The sequence below is a fragment of the Amyelois transitella genome, chromosome 8, assembly GCF_032362555.1.
Source record: "Amyelois transitella isolate CPQ chromosome 8, ilAmyTran1.1, whole genome shotgun sequence".
Lineage (NCBI taxonomy): Eukaryota > Metazoa > Arthropoda > Insecta > Lepidoptera > Pyralidae > Amyelois > Amyelois transitella.
This window is the reverse complement of record NC_083511.1, coordinates 10,851,149-10,863,495: the sequence shown is the minus strand read 5'-3', so window position 1 is coordinate 10,863,495 and position 12,347 is coordinate 10,851,149. Positions and strand designations below refer to the sequence as shown.

The window sequence follows — 12,347 nt, the reverse complement described above, 5'->3', positions numbered from 1 at the left end:
ACGATTTCTAAACGAAAACCATTCATTACAATACGACTAAACTAAAAAGTAAAACTAATTTGTGAAAGAAAGAGAAAATGATCTTTCTTGTAGTGTAAATGAAAGAGGTAAAGAATATGTGATTACTCCACGAGTGTGTATTTTTAATTTAGTCGTATAATGCAATATGAATTCCTACGACGAGCGGATGTAAACGACGCTCTAAATAATAATTTCTCGTTATTATTCAATAATGCAAAGGTATTTTGAGTTACAGTTGAAATATTAGTGCAGTCAATACTTGTATCAAAAGTTTATACTAATCGTTCTGTCATTTTTCAATCGAAAATTATTGATGCCATGAACGACTTCCGCGAAGCCCCATTAAATTAAATTGCCTTTGCGTGTGGTGTTCTAGGTTTATTAAGGGTCATGCCCATGGCTAAGGCCAAAGTGTGGAGTGTGTCGTATTACTATAACTATGGAGACGGAGTCCGTGAGATCTGAGTTGAGTGGCCGGTCGCGAAGAAGTTCAAGACATCGACAGCACACGCATAGGAGCACCCGGTACGTGTTCTTTATTTTACGCATTATTTTGATATCAACTAAGTTTTAGTTTATCACTTAATAAAATACTAAAAGCGTCAATCGGTTTTAACCTCTAACAGATACATAGACATTGTATTCAGTTCCTTCATATATGAAGTTCTAAGCTTTTGCATGTATCTGACTGCGAATGCGATCCTTAGTAACAGTGTTTTATATAAACATAGTCAAACAAGAGATTCAGTAGATTATTAATTATTTCTACTTTTACTGCCCTGTGGTTCCCAGCACCAATAAAAAAAAGAATAGGACCACTCCATCTCGTTCCCATGAATGTCGTAAAAGGCTATTAATGGATAGGCTTATGAACTTGGGATTCTTCTTTTAGGCGACGGGCTAGCAACCTGTCACTATTTGAATCTCAATTCTATCATTAAGCTAACAACTGAATGTGGCCCGTCAGTCTTTTCAAGACTATTGGCTCTGTCTACCCCACAAGGGATATAGATGTGACTATATGTATGTATGTTTACTTTGACTTATGCTTGTGCCTGTATTATGAAATTCATTACATGGGTTCCATTAGTACTTTTGTAGATGCTGCTCAATGATCCAATTATAATGAAACTAATGAAAGCTCTTTCATTACAGAAGTACGAAATCTCAAAGAAAAGACTGTGGAGATATGGCGCCATTTCAAACCAGTGTGAATATAAACCCCGACATGGGAAGAGACGGACAAGAGGTCATAGAAGTCCAAATATTGCCGCAAGATGAGAACTGGGGAGAAAACACGACTGCAGTAACTGGCAACACATCCGAAGGCTCACAGTCCATGGAGGATGTTAGCAACTGGCCAATGGAATCTGATTCGGGTTTAGGTTTTGTCTGTTCACGATACTTCGGAACAACGTTGACTTTAGGACTGTCATTTGTGTCCTTTGTCAGTCCCTTAGCCATGGTAGTGTTGCCTAAAATAGGCTTCTTTCCCGGACTGTCTGATAACATTGCGATACAGCCAAGTCAACGGATCCAACTCCTTGCTTGCACCGCTGAATGTAAAGGAATATTACTGTCTCTAGCATTCAAACTAGTATTACTTGCAATAGGAGTTTGGGCTGTATTCCTGAGGCCTCGAAATGCGGTTTATCCACGGATTTTCGTTTTCCGTGCGATGACATTAGTGATATTAGCTGTTTGTACATTTTCGTACTGGCTTTTTTATATTGTGCAGATTACAGAAGCCTCAAAAGCCTTGGCGGTGGGCGAAGAGGCTATAGACTACAACTCTCTAGTGTCTTACGTATCGAGCTTTGCGGACACGCTCTTGTTTTTACATTACATAGCAGTAATTTTGATGGAGATTCGGCACCTTGAGCCTGTGTATTACATAAAGATTGTCCGGAGTCCGGATGGAGAAAGTAGGTCATACTCAATCGGGCAGCTTAGTATACAAAGAGCTGCTGTGTGGGTGTTACAGAAGTATTACACGGAGTTTCCGATTTATAATCCGTACTTGGAGAAGATACCAATATCGAAGTCCCAAAGGAAAGGGCAGTCAAGTATCAAGTTCTATGATGTGGACGGGTCTACCAACGCCCCTTCAGGACAACCCAGGTAAGTCTTTGAATTTTAATGCTTTCATTATTTTGTTGTTGCTGTTTACATTTTGTTATTTTGTACCGTGTAATCTGGCTCTTTAAAATAGGACCATTTCTTACCATATGGTATCATAAAGATATTGAAAAGAAAAGGTGGGAAATAAAAATTTCAAGAGTTATGGTTGAACTTGTGGTGTTAGTTTCGTTGCATTTGGACCTTGGGTTCTTTTAAGACCTGTAGATCAACATGATGTTTGATTTGGTAAATTAGGATTTAAAATGATGAGCTACCTCTGCCTGACTTCTGCAACCTTGTATGGGAGTTAAACCCTAGTTTTGTACCTTAGCGAGTGGCTTAAAAACTTATGATTCGATGGGCCGGTCACTTGTCACTATTTGAATCTCAATTCCATCATTAAGCCATACAGCTGAACATAGCCTTTCAGTCATCTATCTATACTAATATTATAAAGCTGAAGAGTTTGTTTGTTTGAACATGCTAATCTCAGGAACTATTGGTTAGAATTGAAAAAGTATTTTTGCGTTGAATAGATCATTTATCGAGGAAGGCTTTAGCCTATATAACATCACGCTACAACTATAATTAACGGCCTCTGTGGCTCAGCGGTAGTACGCTTGTCTGTGACACCGGAGGTCCCGGGTTCGAATCCCGGTCAGGGCATGATGAGAAAAGAACTTTTTCTGATTGTCCTGGGTCTTGGATGTTTATCTATATAAGTATTTATTATAAAATATAGTATCGTTGAGTTAGTATCTCGTAACACAAGTGTCGAACTTACTTCGAGGCTAACTCAATCAGTGTAATTTGTCCCGTATATATTTATTTATTTATTTATTTATTTATTTATAAGGAGCAAAGAAATAATGGAATATGTAAAAAAACAGGGGAAATTATTCATCCTTGAGGGCTTCAATGATGCCCAAAATAACTATTCCACGCGGACGAAGTCGCTGGCACTGCTAGTAAGGGATATATGTAGATGTGATTACATGTGTGTTTCCTATTGATGTTAGATAGATATATATAATTGGCGCAGGTCCGCGCCGGGCTCGTGCACGGGCAGCGCGCGGCGCCGCGACTCGGGCTCGGCGCACAACGAGCGCTACCACGAGGAGGCGGAGCGCGAGCGGCGCGTGCGCAAGCGGCGCGCGCGCCTGCTGGCCGCCGCCGACGGCGCCTTCGCGCACGTGCGCCGCGTGCGCGTCTCCAGCGCCGGTCAGTGCGCCGCTCTCGTAGCGAGATTTACTAGTTACAGTTTAAAAAAAAAAATTTGAGACTTTATTTTTTATACTATTCTCTAGCGAGAAATCTATAACTCCATTAGGTACCTTCGCGGATTTCGTTATACTCGTATGTTCGGAAGTACTTCCATTTCAGTTGCAACCTTCGCTGTTGTTTGATTAAATTTATAATATTACTAGCTGTCCCGGCAAACGTTGTTTTGCCATAAAAATAATTTTTAGTTTAAAAAAAATGTTAAGGGTGGACAACCCTTAACACTTAGGGGTATGAAAAATAGATGTTGCAAAATTTGGTTAAAATCGGTAAAGCCGTTTCGGAGGAGTACGGAGACAAACATTGTGACACGAGTATTTTATATGTATAATATGTTTTCGCAGGCGGAGCCCTAGGTCCCCGCGAGGCTGCGGCGGCGGTGTTCCCGTCTCTGGCCCGCGCCCTGCAGAAATACCTCCGCGCTACCAGGCAGCAGCCGAGACATTCCGCCGATTCCGTGAGTTTCATATCATTTATCAGCTTTAGTACCTAGATTAATTAGACTAAAGTTATGTTGACGTCAATTGGGTGATATCTTGTATCCAATTTTAAAAATAAATTATATTATTTCATCGTCATCACTTTGAAATAGAAGTACATTTATCTAATGCAAACTTTAGGATCTTGAAAAAATGTCAAGAAATGTATAGAGTATAAAAGTACTTATCGGTAAATTGTAACTAAGCCATCTAGTGTATATCGGGGGAGCTACAACGTAGTCAATTCATATTGTTGCGTGTCCACTCCTAATAATTTCCGGAAAACCAGTTAGATGGCGCTGTCGATAGCCAAATATGCTAGCAACTTGACAGTATTTGAATATCAATCAGCCACCATTAGTACATTAGTGTTTTCTACATAGATATAATCACGTCTATATCCCTTGCGGGGTAGATAGAGCCAACAGTCTTCAAAAGATTGGAAGGTCACGTTGAGCTACATGGCTTAATGATGGAATTGAGATTCAAAGTGACAGGTGGCTAACTGAATACTGATAGCATCGCCTACAAGAAGAATCCCAAGTTAATTCCAAATTGAGTACATATTTTTTGCAATTTCCATAAATAAAAGTCTTGTTACCCTTTTCTTTCTTGGGTTCAGATTTTTGAGATTACTATTTACACAAATACATACATGAATCACGCCTCTTTCCTGGAAGGGGTACCATTTACGACAACAATTTTAGTAACGACAAGTTTATTTGGTTTATTGTCAGGTTGGCTGGAAGAGACTCCACTTAGGGATAAGCCCGCCTTTGTACTGTACTGTTTTTATTTGTAATGTAGGTACTACTTTAGTGAACAATAACGCATTTACATACTCACTTATTTTTTTTTAATTTAGCTATAATTCTCACCAGGTATTAGCGCACCTCGCCCGCTGCCTATCCCAAGACGCATCCCCCCGCGCCTTCCTCGAGCCCTTCCTCGTGGAGGGCCCCGTGCTGGCCAACGACCAAGAGGCCAGGCCCCTACAACGATGGTCTCTGATCTCAGACGAGCCGCTAGCGCGCCCTCTAGCGGACAATATCGAGTTCCAACTGAGGCAAGGTGATATATCATTAGTGTGCACAATAAAACAACTCCCCAAGTTCAGTTTGACCGAAGAAGTGGTGGATCCGAAGAGCAACAGGTTCGTTCTCCGGTTGAATTCCGAAACGTCAGTTTGACAGTACGGCAGAGACGAGCACCGGCTTGTGTGACATTTAGATGTTTTTTAGGTTATGTTTGCAAATGCGGTGGCCGATATATAAACTCAAAAGAAATATAGAAATAAAAGTTCAGTAATTTATGTGCTACATTTAAAAGATATGTGTGTACTTTTTGACACCAGGGCTGTGCCCATGACGTTCAGTCTTAAAAAAATATCGCTACATACGTTGTCTATGGATTGACGTTGAAATTCAGTTGTCGTTGATAATTAAAATAATTTTATTTGATTTAAAGTTTCTTTTCTATTGATCACGAAACGAAGGCGACCTCTATTTGCAAACATTAAATTAAATTAAATAAGTATGGGTACGTAATTAGTATTATTTTAAAACAAAGAAGATTGTTATTGGTTTGTTTATACGTAATATTTAGTGAAAATATTATAGACGCAAAAAAGTAATATCTTTTGACATACATAACTATCATTTCACATAAAATACTTGTCTGACAACCTTTATGCTAAATGATGGGTAAGCCATTAAATGTTATGTATTATGGATCATTTTTCTATAGGAATAACGCGTCACTATAAATCTCTGAGCGAAAATATAGTTTTTTTGTCAGGCCCAACAACTTATATCCACTATGATATGGAGTTTTCGAATGCGTTAATATTTCAATGTTTCGTTTATATTGGTGATATGAGCTCATTATAAAATGTCATGTTTGATGTGCAATGAAAATTATTTAGTAAGAATTTCGTGAAATAAATGAATTGATATGAAAAGATCGATAGTTAGGTCAATCGACCCTAACTAGGTATTGACGAATCCAGTGCAAGACAAGCTTTATGTAAGTTTTAAAGTCGAGCGATAAATTTATACTATTTATCGCTTTTAATTTATAGACTTAATCGGCATTTAATATTGTATTATGACATTTTTTTATACATGTACATTGTGTGTCATATATATTTTTATTATTTATTTTTAAGGTAATAATAGTAAGGAATTATGCACAAATATTTTAGATAATTTTAAATTAGAATACTTACGCCTTGATTGGCAATGAGATTATGAATCTGATAAGCTTATTTTTTTTTAACATGATCATAAATAAATTTATATCATACAGCCAAAAGTATTGTAATGCTTAAATGATACCAAATTACTTACATATAAAATAGTTCGTCAAAATATTGACGTTAAACTCAATCATGCGTACTTATATAATGTCCGTTCAAATTGGGCAACCAATATTTTAAAGAATCAGGCATACCAAATATGTTATTAAGATGAAAATTAAATTATCATTTAGATTTATTTTCTATACAATTTCCGATTTGGTATAGAAATTTTATTATTTTCTTAGGTTGTGTTTTCGAATCTGCCCTTGATTATTGTGCTTAATTTTTACTGACCTTATGATATTAGAAATGCTTTTTTGAAACATATCTGTGTATTATAAAAGAACAACAGTTCACAAACTTAACTTTTTTACTAATATTTTGTAATAGGATGATTGAAATATTCCTACAAATTATAAGTTATTTATCAAAATTAATTTTAGCGAAATCATTCAATCACGCTACACGAACTTAAAAAGCCTGAAACTGAATCTCAGTATTTGTAAACTTAATGTAATCTCATATCAGAAACTAGTTATAAATTTATTGTATAGAATTTTTTAGGTTAAAATTCGCGCCTTTAAACGGTCGCGGAATATAATCTAGTAAATAGAAAAGAAGTCAAAGATCCATTTTTAATCTTGATCCGATTGCATATGGATCCCGAAAACATAAAATACACTATACATACACGTCAGGTACGTGTATGTAGTGTGGTAAATAATTTGATCGTTTTACTCAAGCATAAATGTAATGGTTGTGCGTAAATTATATATAATTATAAAAAAGCTATGGTCACTCAAAAAGAACGCATAATTTTGCTTCTTGTGACATATCACGCGGAAATCGCCTTTGTCTGAACCACTGAATGTTATCAATAATACGCTATTGTATTCATAGGAATAATATATTACTGATTTCAATGTTTGTAGTTTAGGACACATTTTTGTCAAATATCAGTTTTGGTATAAGAAAATTTGGGATTTATATTTAAAAGGGTAAAATAGCCATTATATAAAAAAGTATGTTTATTCTTCTCCATATCGCTGGCAATAATTGTCCAAAACTTTATGACAGTCGGCCTTTTTCATAAAAAAAAACAGAATGTGGCTGAACACTCGCTGATCCCCGTATATTCGAGGTTATAAATCAAATAAACACCTTTCTTTAGGCCAGTCACATCCGCTCCCACTAATTCCATACATTTTATCGCGATAAAAGACTGAACTTTATGATAAACGTGTTGATAGACATTTTATCAAGTGGACTAAGCGTTTATCGACAGATATGGTTGCTCACAACACGCCTTTGTAATATGCTTGTGCCTGTTAGGAATTTTAAGTATATCTATGGCTAGGCTAATTTTGATACCAGTGCGTTACAATTTATTAGGCTTAAGGAAAGCTTATATAAGGAAGCTCTTAGAAAAATGGTTATAAGTTAAAATGTAAGTGGGACGTTACGGATATCATGCTTTGCTGACGTGACTGACGCGTCATATTTTAAAAATGTTAAAGTAATTGCTAAAGTATCGTATTTGGAAAGTTTTGTCAATTGAAAGGAGTTCCGTACGAATTAAATAAATTTTGTGGGTAGGTTGTTCAAAAATGTTGGCAATAATTTCCCTACATTACAACAAACATATAATTGGCGTTTTGTAATCCATTTTCTTTATTTATGAATTTTAAATTATAAATTACCTAGATGAGTACTCTAATCTCCGCTCGTGTAAAACAAAATATTCCGTTAATTTCTGTTTCCACATGATTTTTCCAGTCTATTTGTTTAGCTGCAAATTAAAAAAAAATCCTTTACTGAACCTACCCAATATCATATTTGTTTTTACAGTTTAATTAAATATTACTGCTGGTTTAATTTAAAATTTTGATTACATTAACAATGATCTATAAGCAAACGTGGATATGCGTAATGACCCCAAAATGCGTACAAAGCAAGCACAAAACATCGCCTGATACATATTGCACAATAAGATATGGTATTCATTGTAAAATAAATTGTACACTTTTGTATTTTAAATAAAATACCAATCGATTTTACAAAACTTTGTTTTATTACAATATTTTTCAAACTATATGTATAGACTACAATTTTATATGTTACTTAACACTAAAAGTATTTACATTTCATCCTTACATTTATATATTATTCTATAATATATGTGTTGTCTGCAGACAGAGATCCGTTATTAAGTCATTCACTCATTAGTTGGTGTAATGGGCATGTATGCCAAAAATAAATCATTTGTTTCCACAAAAATGAGGATATTTGCGATATTTTTCTCACCAGATCGCGAAAGGTGAAATTGTGTCTTTGGCTTGAAAATACGGCTAATAAAAGATTGTATTAAGTGTATCTGTCACCGGAAAATAACAAGAACCGCAAGTTTAAAAACTTCCTAGGAAATTTATAAACTTTCACGTTTAGAAAACAAGAGATGAATTACGTCCACGTTTTCGAAAATTTATAAATATGTGACCTCTCATGGTAAATTTATAAACTTACGGATATCCATTCGTTCCATTCATTCCAATTAAAGATGAGCTTCTAATTTTACGTTTTTTTCAATACGGCAAATAACACACAGCTCTCTGATTGGTGGTGGATCTTGACAGTGGCAGATTCTGTCTTGCTCATTATGGGTCTTCTTTAGTAAACATAAATAACAAAATAAAACTATTAAAAACTTAACAAAAACACGCGAGCAACCGATTTGTTTAAGCGACCAATGGCGGAGGAGAGGAAAGAAAAGGAACACGTGACCCTTTGAACCAATCAGAGCACACATGTGGTTTGGTTATTGAATTATTATTTTACGCGTGAGTTCGGTAAGTTTTTCAATTACTGGAAATGTGGGTGTAAAATAATACAATTCATTTCAATTCTCGCGTTTAGAATCCTACGATGGTTCATAAACTTCCAAGGAAATTTACAAGCTAGCGGTTCTCGTTATTTTCCGGTGACAATTGTTTAACCACTTTTTCTGATTGAAACAAGTTAACGGTTAACTGAAGAGACTTCTATCGGCGAGAAAAAGTACTGGTTGGTTTTTCTCTTGCACAGATGGCGTTGTGGCGACATCTCTACGCCACTCGTCACAACATCCAATCTCACAACAACTGTCAATCATCGCGAAGAAATTGACGCGCTCAACCAATAGCAGCGAAGAATCTAAGACGCGATTTCAAAGATTTCATGGATTAGAGCTATATATACAACCTCCGACACAACATCGTCGGAGCCGCGGTTCCCCAGGCATAACACCTAGCCTGGCGGAAGATCTTCCCTTTGGTGGCGGTCGAGCCGAATCATCGCTCTCGCTACAGCGTTATACAGATTCATAAGATGTAGTCAGTTTTCGCCGCTACTGACCAAATAATAATTAAGTTTTATCATGACAAGACACATTACAAGTAGATTAATATTTTACAAAATTGACGCCCTAGCTGTTGTGAGTTTCGTGAGCGTTGCAAAATTTATCACAGATGGTAATTAAATCTACCGAATTTCAACCTAAACTTTACGAATTATTATGCAATGTTAAGATGGTATATTTGTATGGATTATAGAAGTTCTTCATCGGGTTCTTTCTGGGTAGGAAGACGTAGAGCCACAAGACTATTGCTGTTGTTGTGATGCAGAAGGTGCCGATTGCTATTTGGAGCCCTACTTGGTGGCGTGGGGCTCCGCATCGGAAGTACTTGTTTCGCAGCTCGAAAATCCTAGCGTTGAGTAGCGGTCGTGGCTCCGCACATCTGGAATTGTTGGGTTTACTTGAAGCTTATCAAAGGTAATCGTGATATTATTATACTTACAGGTTTGTACTAACTAATTATAGAATTGGAATAACTTAAGAATATAGAAGTTCTGGTGGCGTCGCAAGAGATGTGTGACCATTCATTAAGTTTTCATCTGACATTTCAATTCTTATTTTTTTTATAGCTTTATAAAAGCGAAGATAATTGCGTGCGATGCAAGACGACGTCACACAAATGGCATTTCTATTGTCTACATTATTTTTATAGAACGTTGTTTTGTTATGCATGCAATGTGTCAAACCGTCATCAGTTGGTGTTAAGTAAGGCAGACTCCTTAAAATTCGGCGATGGAATGGCTACGCGAGGCGTAACGTGTATCGTCAGCCCCCCCTAAAAATAAGGGATGAAAAGTAAATAGGGGATGAGTAATTAGTAGTACTCTGATATTTGCTTGCGACATATTGAAGATTAGTCAGTAAGTTGATGTTGCATTATCTTAAAAACTGATGTGCAATAATATAATTAAGTATTATTAGTCATTTAGATATATGCCTACTACGTTCACTAGCTACAATAATCATTGACGTTATTATGATAATAACCCAACAACACAAATTATATATTATGTTCCTACAATAAAGGTCATTGACCTTCTGAATTGACATGTGTGACTTGTTAACAAGGTAACATTGTACAAAGTAATATCACGTAAAATATAAATACATACATACATAACTTATTAAAATTTGTGAAAATGCTAAAAGCCTACCTCACATGTTCGTAATCTTTTGCTTGAATCTGTAGCGTCTTCAACCACACGATGTTACAATCACATGCCCATGGATTGCCCTGCAGGTCCAGATGAATCAGTTGACTAAAAGGCACAATCAAGTCTTCATCCAATTTGGACAGTTTCGAACCACTAAACGACAGACTTTCAAGCGTAAAATCTGCAGCGTCATCCAAAGCTTCTTGACCAAATGCCCACTTACTAAACACAGTCAAATTCCTATTCCTCTCTAACTCTAATGTTCTCAGACCGCGTAATGGAGAAAACGTAAAATCGGGCACTTCACTAATCCACAAATTGTTCAACTTTAGGTCCTTCAATCCCGGGACATCGGAAAAATCCACTTCACTTATCTCTTCTATCGGATTGTCCGATAAATCTAAATACTCCAGCGTCGCAGGCAATTCTGATATCTCTCTGATATGATTACCGCCTAAATCCAGACTTCTAACATCGTATACTTCTGCAAATAAGTTCTCTGGAACGTGGTCCAAGTTTATAGATCGGATGCTGATGTTTCTAACATTAGCCGTAAGTCCAGAATTTTTGCGTTCAAATATGTTTTGTTCCAACAAACTTGGTCCTAAGTTATTGTAATCCAATATTATTTCTTTCAAACTATGCAGATAATGGAATTTCAGATTGCTGAATGAACTAAACAAATTATTAGCCAGATTCAACACTTCAAGTTTTTTCAAAAATTGGAACGCTTCTAAATCAATGACCTCTAAATTATTATTGCTCAAATCTAAGACCTTGAGTTCTGGAAGTTGCAGGGCTAGAATGTCTATTTGAGTTATGGCATTATTGTTGAGATATAGTTCAATGAGTGTTTCGGAGCGCAATAGTTTTGATTCGTATATTCTCGTAAGGTTGCTAGATGAGAGGTCCAAAGAGAATACTGTACTTGGTAGGGTGTGTTCTGTCTTGAATATGTCTTGGTCTTGATAGGTGCAGTGTACGTGGTCTCCGATGAAGTCTTCATTCGTTCTGATGTACCGGCACTCGCACAGATCACACACCGTGGCGAATGCCGTCTGATTCAGTAAAAACAAAAGTGCTGCGAATAACGTAAGCATCTTCACAGCAAAACGGACTACGACGAGCCTGATGTCGATGTCACCTTTATAAACGAACTCGGCATCAAGTTTTATCTGTAGCGATAATAACATTATCTTATCGCGAGTTTTTCACGGACGCATATTTGTGTTTTTCAGGTAAGTTGGAAAAAGTTCGGTTTGCGATTGTAATAAAAATAATGATTAATAAAAAAGTTCTGTTATTCTTTTATGGCCTTTTATAAGCCGCTGAATAAAGGCATTACTAAAAGGCAATCAAGACAAAATTCCTTTAAAACTCCAAAAAACTTTGTTGAATCGTGTCTCACTGAACAAGGACTTTTAATTAGGAATACTTATATGTAGTTTTAAAAGACGGAGCCTGTAAATAATGACACAATAATAGTAAATTTATTCACTTATCAAAGCGATAAAGTGGATTTATTGATTGCGTGCAAATATGATCGAATGTTGTCGATACTGCGATGAATGCACGGGTTCTTAGAATAAGTAACTACTTAT

At 36.3% G+C, this 12,347-nt stretch overlaps 2 protein-coding genes across 4 annotated transcripts; one reads left to right on the top strand and one right to left on the bottom strand.

Moving 5' to 3' along the window:
• The first annotated feature begins 130 nt into the window (after nt 1–130).
• On the top strand, nt 131–7,694 carry LOC106135356 (vang-like protein 1). 2 transcript variants are annotated; one of them, XM_060945579.1, is made up of 6 exons: nt 142–240; nt 398–546; nt 1,177–2,142; nt 3,185–3,363; nt 3,768–3,880; nt 4,784–7,694. In XM_060945579.1, the coding sequence occupies exons 2-6, from the start codon at nt 461–463 to the stop codon at nt 5,090–5,092; spliced, it is 1,653 nt and encodes a 550-aa protein (XP_060801562.1). In that variant the 5' UTR covers nt 142–240; nt 398–460; the 3' UTR covers nt 5,093–7,694. The 2 variants fall into 2 exon arrangements, with proteins under 2 accessions (XP_060801561.1, XP_060801562.1); XM_060945578.1 differs by having other exon boundaries at nt 131–546.
• Nucleotides 7,695–8,251: 557 nt separating this feature from the next.
• Nucleotides 8,252–11,954, bottom strand: LOC106136615 (leucine-rich repeat-containing protein 70). Of its 2 annotated transcripts, XR_009656979.1 has the most exons (3): nt 10,747–11,954; nt 10,279–10,367; nt 9,836–9,974 (listed from the first exon to the last, which is right to left on the bottom strand). XR_009656979.1 is itself a non-coding variant. In XM_060945580.1 (2 exons), exons 1-2 carry the CDS (start codon nt 11,937–11,939, stop codon nt 9,740–9,742), a joined length of 1,428 nt encoding a protein of 475 aa, XP_060801563.1. In that variant the 5' UTR covers nt 11,940–11,954; the 3' UTR covers nt 8,252–9,739. The 2 variants fall into 2 exon arrangements, 1 of the variants encoding a protein (XP_060801563.1); XM_060945580.1 differs by lacking the exon at nt 10,279–10,367 and having other exon boundaries at nt 8,252–9,974.
• Nucleotides 11,955–12,347: the final 393 nt, after the last annotated feature.

Coding starts and splice junctions, on each gene's coding strand:
- LOC106135356 (XM_060945578.1), top strand. CDS start 461: ATGGAGACGGAGTCCGTGAGATCTGAGTTGAGTGGCCGGTCGCGAAGA. Junction 3,364..3,767: donor CGTGCGCGTCTCCAGCGCCG/GTCAGTGCGCCG, acceptor ATGTTTTCGCAG/GCGGAGCCCTAGGTCCCCGC. Junction 3,881..4,783: donor CGAGACATTCCGCCGATTCC/GTGAGTTTCATA, acceptor AATTCTCACCAG/GTATTAGCGCACCTCGCCCG.
- LOC106136615 (XM_060945580.1), bottom strand. CDS start 11,939: ATGTTATTATCGCTACAGATAAAACTTGATGCCGAGTTCGTTTATAAA. Junction 9,975..10,746: donor AAAGATTACGAACATGTGAG/GTAGGCTTTTAG, acceptor CAACAATTCCAG/ATGTGCGGAGCCACGACCGC.